Source organism: Oncorhynchus masou, chromosome 24, assembly GCF_036934945.1.
Source record: "Oncorhynchus masou masou isolate Uvic2021 chromosome 24, UVic_Omas_1.1, whole genome shotgun sequence".
In the NCBI taxonomy this organism is placed as follows: Eukaryota; Metazoa; Chordata; class Actinopteri; order Salmoniformes; family Salmonidae; genus Oncorhynchus; species Oncorhynchus masou.
In genome coordinates, this window is record NC_088235.1 from 48,258,707 (window position 1) to 48,270,842 (window position 12,136).

A 12,136-nucleotide genomic window follows, 5' to 3' on the forward strand; every position below is an offset into this window, starting at 1 on the left:
AATATTTACAAACAGAATCACATAAAAAAAAATATGAAAAGCATATGGCTATTGCTGTAAAGAGATGACAATGAAAAGACTGTCTATTAGTTATCAAAATTCATAACTTCATTGAGCGAACAGTAGCCTATCTTATTGGCACCGGTGGAGAACATCGGCCATATCCCCGATGAGTGTGCATATTCAATGTCTTTATCATTGGGTCAGTGCCACTTTTGTTTGTTTTTGGACAATAATTTCCTCCTCCAGGATAGATGGATATCTTTGTATTTGTGTCTCCTCTTTTCATAGGGCGATTATACGGATCAGACAACATCAGTTCTGTTTGTCAGTGTCAGCAGAGTAGGCTACCCTGTAATTTTTGTAGTTGAATATTTTTTTTTAAATGCGTGCGTGCACTTGGGTGTTCCATACCTGTAAGAAACGTAATCTACTTACTGGATTTGACCCCTTTTTTTAAAACTTTAAAACAAATAATATATGAGAGCTTATATAACATGTATGGAATGTCAACTGTGTAAGAGCAATTAACGTTCCCAGGACTACTAATAAATGATACAGTATATCAATCAAGGTGATAATGAGTCATTAGCTAGTTTCAGATGTGCTTGAAGCTCCAGATGCATTGACATGAAGCAGAGGTCACAAGGGAAGTCTATATGTAATGTTAGGAAGACTAGATCTAAAGAGCAATCTTAGCGTCAAAGCAATCTAAAGTAGAGTTGAAGGCCCTATTGACTACAAAGAAACAGTGTGCTTTTATGACTGTTAAAATTCAACAATTAATGCTACTACACAATAATTGCATGATCTGTAAAGTTCCATAAAATCCATATTATTACATATCATTCTGTAAAAGGAACACCACAGTTTTTGAACTGTAAGGGATATTCCTTAATGTCACCATTGTAGGGCAAAGTGGTACATTGGTTGGACAGGTCCTTCAGTTAAGAGTCAAGAGTCCCACAGACAGCCCCTGTCATGCTGAGAAGGTTTCAGTCTGGTGGCTCAGGGGGTCAACCCAGGAATTCCTTGGGCCAAAAGGAGATTAGTAATTGAGTAATGGGCATGGTGACATGAACAATGCTCCATGGTGCGCTCGGCTGAGGGAGTGAAATGCAATATGAGTTCATTATCTTTCCTCCTCAGCACTGACCTTGGCTACAGTGTCTCAAAACAAACTCAACTATCTAAAAAAAAAGAGGCCAGGAGATGCTAGGGGGCTAATATATTCTACTGAGACTGTTTAAAAATGGAACTGGGTTAAATAGTTGTTTTATGCCTGCAATGTATATGCCTGCAAGATATTGGCGATCAGATATGCTATAAACTATAAGCAGCTACCATGTTGTTTTGTACAGTGTGTCATTTCAAACATACTTAAAACACACAGTACTGAATACTATCTGACTTAGTTTGACTGTGGGGTGTGTAATCAAAGACTAAATCATATCAGGCTGAAGCAGTGCTATGAGCATTCACTAAAGAATGAAAATATGCTAAGTACATTCAAACATCTCATCTGTGGTTTCAGTCCTCTAAGGTTATAATGATCCACAATAGCTTGGGGCTTAGAGTCATGCATTATGGGAAATGTTTGATGTTAGTGGTTTGTCAATGACAAGGTGTAAACCAATCCAAATACCACCAATTTCTCATGTGTGGAAGGAAAAGTCACTGTTATAACACATCATTACATACAGTATATCAAAGAATAGCAGAATATAAAAAACTCATGTATGTGTATGGAAATAACATAAACCAAAATTATGTTTCTCTTTGAAGTACATGACATCCAGTTTAAATTACATTTTAAATTACCACCAGTAATGCCATAAAACAAGATAATAATTTACATGTATTTTAGAAACGCAAAAGGAATTCACTTGAGGGCAACGTTCAGTCTTAATGGCTTCTCCCTCCCCCTCTCCCTCAAATTCCTGCCATTGTTGAATGAATAGGGTGATTTGGTGTCATGCTCATTAAACAGTAAGCATCACACATACACTATATATACAAAAACATGTGGAAACCCCTTCAAATTAGTGGATTAGGCTATTTCAGCCACACACGTTGCTGATAGGTGTATACAATCGAGCACACAGCCATGCAATCTCCATAGACCAACATTTGCAGTAGAATGGCCTTACTGAATATCTCATTGACCTTCAATGTAGCACTGTCATAGGATGCCACTATTCCAACAAGTCAGTTCGTCAAATGCCTGCCCTGCTAGAACTTCCCCGGTCAACCTTAAGTGCTGTTATTGTGAAGTGGAAACGTCTACGGGCAAAAACGGCTCAGCAACAAAGTGGTAGGCCACACAAGCTCCCAGAACGGGACCGCTGAGTGCTGAAGCGAGTAGTGTGTAAAAATGGTCAGTCCTAGGTTGTAAACACTCACTACTGAGTTCCAAACTGCCTCGGGAAGCAACGTCAGCACAATAACTATTCGTCGGGAGCTTCATGAAATGGGTTTCCATGGCTGAGTAGCCGCACACAAGTCTAAGATCACATGCACAATGCCAAGCGTTGTCTGGAGTAGTGTAAAGCTCACCGCCATTGAACTCTGGAGCAGTGGAAACGCGTTCTCTGGAGTGATGAATCACGCTGCACCATCTGGCAGTCCGACGGACGAATCTGGGTTTTATGGATGCCAGGAGTACGCTACCCGCCCCAATGCATACTGCCAACTGTAAAGTTTGGTGGATGAGGAATAATAGTTTGGGGCTGTTTTTCATGGTTCGGGCTAGGCCCCTTTGTTCCAGTGAAGGGAAATCTTAACGCTACAGCATACAATTACATTTTAGACGATTCTGTGCTTCCAACTTTGTGGCAACAATTTGGGGTAGGCCCTTTCCTGTTTCATCATGACAATACAAAGCGAGTTGCATTCAGAAATGGTTTGCTGAGATCGGTGTGGTAGAACTTGACTGGCCTGCACAGAGACCTGAGCTCGACACTATCAATCACCTTTGGGATGAATTGGAACGCAGACTACGAGGCAGGCCTAATCGCCCAACATCAGCGCCCAACCTCACTAATGCTCTTGTGGCTTAATGGAAGCAAGTTCCCGCTGCAATGTTCCAACATCAGGTGGAAAGCCTTCCCAGAAGAGTGGAGGCTGTTATAGCAGCAAAGGGGGGACCAAATCCATATTAATACACATTGATATTGGAATGAGATGTACGACGTGCTGATGTACACATACTTTTGGTCATGTAGTGTAAGTCGTTATAACACCTTCTATTGAGTTATTGTTTGAATATCTGGACCACCAGATAACATAACTGGAAAATGAATTTTGCAAACATACTCCCTCCAGCAAAATCTGAGAAAAAGCAGATAAACAATATATCATCTGATTTCCCTACAAACATGTCCCAAGCACTCAAACACAACCAGTATGGATTTTTGCCTTGAACCAAAGCTGATTCTGGACAGATTCCACCATTTATTTCTACTGCAATCAATAAAACTGCTGCAGTCACTGCTTTCCGACCTCACTGCTTTGTCATTTATAGTAATAGAGTGGAGAAGCAGTGACATCCAAGATAATAACAAATTATTAGCTTATGATGCAAAAATACCACACTACTTGCCAATTTTCCATTTCCACGAAGGGTACCTGGAGTACTGCAAAGATAAGGCCTAAGCAATTAGCTGTAGCAGCACTTTGGCGGTTGTAGCTTTAAGTGTTATCTAAAACAGCTCTCTTGAAACATGAGCCAAATAAAGACAGTGTATTGAGCCAACATGTACCGGAGGGGGGCGTTGAGGGCAATACCTAATACTGTGTCACTCAATAAGTAGTTTAACGCATGTGACTGTTTTGCAATAGGCGGTTCTCAGACCACAGAATGCAGAGAGACAAATAGAGGTTGTATGATATTCACAATGGGTGTGCCACACAACACAATGCCTTTTCACATTAGCATGCAGGCATTTTTTAGCTAGTGGAGTAGAGGGTTTGTCAGCGAATGCAAAATGAGCACAGTAGGACATGGGTTTCTCTTGTCCCTGCCTACACTGGGAGGGGCGAAGAGCATACAAATACCCGAGCCAGAGGGGAAATGACATAATGCATTGAGCATTGAACTCAAGAAGGGATATCCAGAGAGATTTATAACCTCCTTTTATCACACTGAGGAAAACACTTATTGTACTCATGACATGTGCACATTTGTGCTGTAAATATGTAGTCTTAGACATACCCATTAGTCAGAGGCTATAACTACGAAGTAAATCTTAGAAATTGAAAGCTGTCTCAGGCTATGCAGATTTGCATAAATATAATTAACTGACGAGTAATAACTGCAGCCAGTTTACCTGTTTGAGTAAATGTCCAATGTAATCAAGTTTAAAATCACATTTAATGGGGTCATGATTTTGGCATCAACATCACAGTTTTAGATATCATCATCTGTTATGTCATACTCTACTTCAGCTGTGCTGTAGGCTATAACTATCAATTTACCACTACCAACACACTGGAGTCTCTCTGTCGTTTGATCCTGGAAGGAGTCAAATAATATTGTCCAGATATCCAATCATGTGGATGTTACCGCTTTACAATGTAAATCAGGCTTCTCAGAGGGTGGGGCTGACTTGTCCTTATTGCAGAAGTGTGTTTCTAAATGATGGACTGTGCATGCACTCAATGTAATTACAAAGTCATTACATTGTGTAAAGGATAATGCAAATGAAGGATTTGGATGATCCTGGTTGAGTAAAGAAGAAAAAAGGATTAAGTTACATTTATTCATAGCAACATCCACTATAAATACCTTTCTCATGAAAAGGAAATGTGATAGCTACTGTATTACTCAAGAGGAAAGAATGCTCACCATCAGCAAAGGAAAAGACGTTATGTTTGCATTGCTAATCAAATACAAACCAGGCTTTGTCCTCCCTAATGGCAACTGCAGGCATATTTCATGTAACCATAAAATCAAGTGATCAAAAAAATATTTCAATTTGATGTTGTGTCGAATAGAGTATTTGGGTAGGTTACAGTGGCATATAGAAAATATGTGATTCTTTCGTATACCGCACAAGAAAAGCATATACAAAACTAACCCAAGCTTTTTCGCTCTCTGCCACGCGCTTATGAAATGTGATACAGGCGTCATATTTGGCCACTTAGCAAAATGCCTCAGTTAATCATATTGCTAATGCCAACATATCGGACTACAGTAAGTGTCCTTTTGTAATGCTTTTGCATTTCGACCTGTCCTGATCCTCGGGTAAGAGGGCAGTACATTTGATCTGACAACAATATCATATCGTTAGGAATGCGAATGATTTCATAGACATTTTTTAAATTATTAAGTAACGTTAGTTAGACATGTTAGCACTCGTTTTCAATAGGTCGTGTGCACGTATTCAGCAACCATTCATATGCTATGATGAAAGACTCTGTTGTTGAATCTAGGAGTTTTGATCTCATGCATTTCGCAATTTCCTCCTATATGTCACCATTATGAAATAAAATGACAAACACTGGATTCGTAGGCTATAGGGGGTTTTCTTCCCCTAATACAATTATCCCCGCACCAGCGTTATTACGCACAGCTGGATAAGATTGAACTGCACATTCAGCAGTCGACACAATGAACAAATAGGCTAAGTAGACAATAACACAGTAATAGACACATGCCGTTTGTGGTGGATCAATGTGGGAATCACATAATGCATGCGCATATTATACAATTAATGACGAAAGAATGCAGAAAATGCCACATTGATTTATCAACACAGAATATTTGTTAGTCTATACGCTGTTATTCATTTGGCAGCATAAGGCACGTCATGAGAGCAAAAGAAGGTTATTACCTCTCCATGGCTAACTGTCCTTCCCGAGGGAGTATCTTCGGGTAAGAAATAAAGTTTTGAGCTTGATAAAAGTTGCTTAGTAGTCCTTTCCTCCCACAACAGCTGTAGCTCCGCAATGCAAATCGGATCCCCAGGCTTACATCTCACGAAGAAAAAGTCTCCGAGGGACAGAATTCTTGGTTTACCGTCCCGGTGAAATTTAAACGCCTTGTAGAATATATATGGTCCGTGTAAACCGCAAGAAGAGCCTACCCACTGTGGAGAAAATAACAATAAACAACTTAATTAATGACTTATTCATATTCAATAAATGAGGAAACCCATTAAATCGGACGACATGCGCAATGACTATGGCTTGACAAATCCTTAAATAACGCACTAATAACACCTGACTGATTTAGAACCATGTAACTATAGATTGATATGTAAAAACAACAAAACATACAAGTATTGTAAATTAGCTGTCTCCAAATTGTTAATATTATGCGAAAGTAGAAGATGATGGTGTATGATTTTGTTAGTACGTTACCTTCGGTGAGTTGGGCTCCATCTCGACGTTCTGAATTGATTAAACTCAACACGCTCTCCAAACTTGTTGGATTGAATGGATTGCCGAAGGTCCTGTAAGGACCCTATATTTTCTAAGTTCAAAAACAGTTTGTTGTCAATATAGAACACTTGTAAAAATATTGAGTTCCTCCAAAATTACAAAAAATTGATGGTTTTTGTTGCTGTGCATCAGTTAAACTAATACAAATCCACAGTAGATAATCGTGTACCAATACAATCGTCCGTATTCAATCAGGAAAACGACATATGCCTATTACTATCATGGAATTCGTGGAATTCGACAAATATAACTATGGAATTAACACTGTGCATCAGTCCAATAATTCCTCAATAGTGTATTTAAGTTATGCGCAATTGAAAAATGTGTGTTACCGAATAAATTGTTTGTTTTTTTAAATATGAAAAAATATTTATTCCAGGACCTGTGTAAAGATCGTTTGTATGAAAGAACATTTCTCACAGTAATGATATAAGGGCGCTCGCTCTGGATGCCTTCGAGAAACAATGTTACACTCTGAACTACTTAAAAAGGCTATCAAATGTTTCCTCAAATGTTTTCTAATGTGGGTACAAAGACGTTCGGTTGTGCTCTCGAACGACATAGTCTTTAAATAATAAGTGACAAATGTTCAAACGCAAATTTGGCCAAGCGTCACGAGAGCCTATTGAAATGTATGAAGCATGCGATTATGCTGAAATAACAATCAACTCTCTCGGTCATAGGTTGTGCATAGGCTCGCCTACTCTTAACTGTGCTGATGACCGATATGCAATAATCGATTTGGAGGACTATTAATGTCAGTGCCTGAGACAGATGTCTGATATGTGAGCCTTGTAAAACGTAAGATATTTTTCAATGGTTTTAAAATTAGTTAAACCTTTAAACTGTGTAGGAGGGGGGGGCAACAGTTTTGATAGTATTGTCTTTTGCACAGTTTGAGGTAGATATTTCTTACGATTTGTGCAAGTTCGAGAAACAATGTTACACTCTGAACTACTTAAAAAGACAAATTCTAATTAACACGATTGTCAATTGTCAATAGTGACAGTGATTTAGAGTATGTTAATGAAAAGTGCTTATTGAAGGGGTCATTCACCGATAGAGCCTTTTCCAGTCGCCAATTGTTTTTTTTCATTCGTTATCCACCATTGCCCTCCCTTTACCTGAGAAGCAACAACATGACTGACACCGGCTATTTTTAAATGTAGTCTTATGCACTAAACTTTTTCAAATTATGGAGGCAGGGCATATTGATCCCATTCCAGTTATCAGCATTACTTTATTTAAAAAAAAATGTATTGGGGAAATGACAAATAATTATTCAGTGGATAAAAATACACTAACAGATAAAAGGACTGACATTATACAATAGGCCTATGCAAGATGAACCTATAAGTTTGATCCCCTAACATTTTTGGACAATATGTGCTGGAAATGGGGTATGGCCTGCTTCAGTATCTGTGTCATTATAGATGTTGACAATGAGAATGACCCGTCAGAGTATTTTTTTTTCCGTTGCTTGTACATTTTTAGGGGAAGTACGTACTGTCCGTAATGGGATTAAATTAAGATAGTTGCTTAGTGAAACTCCATATTTGGTGAGTTACGAACATATTTTTACATTATAAAGCTTGCAGAGCTGTCTAATGGGAGTTTGAATTAAGGCTATTCACATAACCACGGATCTATGAGCTAGGGACTATGCTGGTCACTCAATGAGATTATATATATTACATTATATCTGGAACTAAGCACCTCCCTCTGCAACTGGATCCTGGACTTCCTGACGGGCCGTCCCCAGGTGGTAAGGGTAGGTAACAAGAAACCTGCCACGCTGATCCTCAACATGGGGGCCCTTCAGGGGTGCGTGCTCAGTCCCCACCTGTACTCCCTGTTCACCCATGACTGCATGGTACATCACCGGGCCAAGCTCCCTGCCATCCAGACCCTCTATACAAGGTGGTGTCAGTAGAAGGCCCTAAAAATGTCCAAAAGACTCCAGCCACCCTAGTCATAGACGGTTCTCTCTGCTACCGCACAGCAAGCGGTACTGGAGCGCAAAGTCTAGGTCCAAAAGGCTTCTTAACAGCTTCTATCCACAAGCCATAAGACTCCTGAACAGCTAATCAAGTGGCTACCCGGACGATATGCATTGTCCCCACCACTCCCATTTTTACTCTGCTGCTACTCTCTGTTTATGTTCCATGCATAGTCACTTTACCTCTATCTACATGTACATATTACCTCAATTACCTCGACTACCCTGTGCCCCTGCATATTGACTCTGTACCGGTACCCCCTGTATATAGCCTCACTACTGTTATTTTATTGTTGCTCTTTAATTATTTGTTCTTTTTATACATTTTTATTTTAGTAATTTTTTTATTCAGTTTATTTTTGTAAATACTTTAACACTTATTTATCTTAAGATTGCATTGTTGGTTAAGGGCTTGTAAGGTAGCATTTCACTGTAAGGTCAACACCTGTTGTATTCAGAGCATGTGACAAATACAATTGTATTTTATTTGATATACACACAAGTATGTGAGATGTTTGACAAGCAGGTTATTAATATCAGAGTAATTCCGTCCGACGGGTGTGATGCGTGTGACCCCACCCCCTATAAATACCTGGGCACGTAGCATCACTCCCTCAAGACTCTTCCCGAAGCTACAAGGGAAGCGACATCTGGACTAGCATAGTCCCTAGCATAGAACCGTGATTGAGCTTGAGGGACTATGCTAGTCACTCAATGGGATGACAATACCAGAATAAGTCTGTTATTGTAGGGCACAGCCTAGAGTAACACATCACCATAGGTGTTCGAGACAGTACCCGGCCGAACTAAAGGATACTGCTGGGAGGAAAGGGCAGCACCAAGTACAGCTGAGCTCATACCGTGAGGGTCCGACACATTCACCCAGTAAAACCTTGCAAAGGTACTGGGGGATGACCAGCTGGCAGCCACACATATGTCAGAGAGGGGGACTCCCTTAAGCAGTGCCCAAGAGGTGGCAACTCCCCTGGTGGAGTGTGCTACCACAGAGGATGGCACTGGGCCGGCCAGCTAGACTATATGCTTGCAGGATAGTGTCTACAGTCCTATGTGACAACCGTTGTTTTGAGAGAGGCTTAACCTGTATTCTATCTCCAAATTACAGAAACAGGTGATTAGGGTGACGGATCGCCTAATAGGACACAGAGCGCACACATCAACATGATGAGCCCCAGGGGGCATGGAGGTGGACAAGGTTGTTAGCACCATTTCCCTGTTTACGTGACCTGGGGGCAGGACCTTTGCTTGGAAGGCAGGATTTGGCTGCAGAGTAATGCTCGCTTTACCCAGGCCTAGACGATAAAACTCATCACTAACAGATAATGCATGGAGCTCGCCAACTGTCTTGGTAGAGGATATGACCAACAGAAACACAGTCTTAAGAGAGAGGTTTGAAGTCTATAACTTCTAACGTTTCGAAGGGAGGTCTGGATAGTGTCCAAGAAACAGATCCAAATCCCATTTGGGAACTGAGGGGGCACTTGAGGGGCGCAATCGACGGACTCCCTTAAAAAAACTTGCTATGAGTGGGTGGCTGCCAAGTGGACCATCCTGCTCTTCGTCATGGCATGCTGAAATGGCTGCTGCGTATACCTTATGTGGATGCAGCCCTGCCAGCATCTAACAAAGACCTTTATTCTGCAAGATTCTGGAGCAACCCCCTGCTCCCCACACCACTGGCAGAACACATGCCATCTCGTGTCATAGGTTGACATGGTGGATGGGGCCCTGGCACTCTGTAAGGTGTTAACAACAGAGGGCACAAGATCTAAACCAGACCATTTTCCCTGTTTAGTGGCCAGGCCCATAGCTGCAGGCAGAAAGGATTCAGATGCCACAATGTGCCCTCCACCTTTGAAAATAGGTCTGGCTTTGAGGTCATTCCCATGCTGCCCCCGCTAGGAGTGACAGTATTTGTGCTGAACCAGTGGCGTCTTGGCCATCTTGGGGCAATCAGAAGGACCTGGTGGCCCGCTTCTGTCCAGAGTCTCTGGAATTAGCGAGATCGGGGGGAAGACCTCTTCCTAGACCAAGTGACCAGATTGAGAACCAGATGAGGCACTGTATGTTCCTCTCTGAGGCAAACAGATCCACCTCCGCTTCCCCCACATGCGACTCATTATTTGGGGATGTATTTGCCACTCCACGGTCCGGAGGGCCTTCCCTGGACAGAATGTCCGCTGCAATGTTCTGGAACCCTGGGAGGTGTACAGCTGTTAGTGAGGCCAGATTCTTATGTGACTACAGCAAAAGGGTATGTGCCATCTGGGAGAGGTGGATGGAACCCAGACCCCCTTTGTAGTTTATGTACGCTACCAGTGTGGTACTGTCTGTCTGTACCAGCACATGTTTGTCCCACAGTTGTTGGAGAAAATTTAGCAGAGCTAGTTGGAGTGCTCTCATCTCCAGCATGTTGATGTGGTGTTTGGACCAGCTGGTACTCCATGTCCCGCTGGCCTCCCTCTCCCTCAATATTGCTTCCAGCCTGTCAAGGAGGCACATCTTTGAACGTTTCCTCTGATGGACTCTGCCCAGGCGTATCCCGCCTGACAGGAATATCAGGGATCGCCATCTGGCCAGTGCTCACTTGCATTCCTTGGACACAGTCAGGCGACAATACCTGTGTTCCTTGGGGTATAAACCTTGAGCATTGAACCACCTCTGCAGGGGCCTCAAGCGTAGAAGGCCCAATAGGGTCAAAAGAGAGGCTGCAGAGAGGAGACACATCTCTCACACTGAAGAACAGTCACCTTCTGTCTTGGAGAAAAGGATTCAGGTGAACTACAATTTTCTAGACTCGCTTTTCGGTGATGTGAGCCCTAATTAGAGACGAGTCGATACGCATGCCCACAAACACTACAGTTTGTGTGGGGACAAGGTGGCTTTTTTGCATGTTCACCCTGAGGCCTAGCTTTGAGATGTGCTTCAGGAGAGATGTCGTGTCTGCTGCTGCCTGTTCTCGTGACTGAGCGCAGATTAGCCAATCGTCTAGGAAATTTTGTACTATCATCCCTTGTGATGTTAGGGGTGCTAGAGTAGTATCCGTGCATTTTGTGAATGTTCTTGGTGCCAGGTAGAGGCCGAAAGGTAACACTTGGTACTTGTATGCTATGCCTTTGAATGCAAAGTGCAGGAACTTCCTGTTAGCCAGGTGGATCAGTATGTGTAAGTAAGCATATTTTAGTTCAACAGTGTTGAACCACTGGCCTGGGCTGATAGCCTGTAGAATGCTGGACAGAGATAACATATTGAAGGAGGGTTTTCAACCACTGGTTGAGAGGCCTCAAGTCCAGGATGGGGAAAAAGTCACCATTCCTCTTGGGGACTAGGAAATATATTCCATAGAACTCACTGTGCTGTTCTGATGGTTTGAGTTGTCTGATTGCCTCCCTGCTGGAGAAGAATGCAATTTCCAGTTAGAGAGCTTCTAACTGGGGCAAAACCCATCAGGATGACTGATGGTGCCCATCCTTCTTTGGAGCAGAGGGATGGTGCTTGTTATGCCTCTGCTGCATGTACCACTGCTGACCCTGAACCTGTTGAGGTGGCTGATTATGGCAAGGGCCCAAGTGGCCTTTCAAGGCAGGGGAGGGCTGAGGTCTAGACTGAAATGGTCTCTGGGTATGGTAATGTGTTGCAGGGGGCCCCATGAAAGACTGCAGGGTCTCTGTCCTT

The 12,136-nt window shown here is 42.1% G+C and overlaps 1 protein-coding gene across 1 annotated transcript in view; it reads right to left on the bottom strand.

Moving 5' to 3' along the window:
- The window catches only part of LOC135512280 (AT-rich interactive domain-containing protein 5B-like), a 79,600-nt gene extending 73,182 nt beyond the window's left edge, over positions 1-6,418 (bottom strand). The window contains exons 1-2 of the mRNA XM_064934127.1: positions 6,364-6,418; positions 5,835-6,089 (exon numbers count right to left, since the gene is read on the bottom strand). Coding sequence (XP_064790199.1) covers positions 5,835-6,089; positions 6,364-6,384 — 276 coding nt within the window. The 5' untranslated portion in view covers positions 6,385-6,418. The remainder of the gene's footprint in view (positions 1-5,834; positions 6,090-6,363) is intronic.
- Between the last annotated feature and the right edge of the window lie 5,718 nt (positions 6,419-12,136).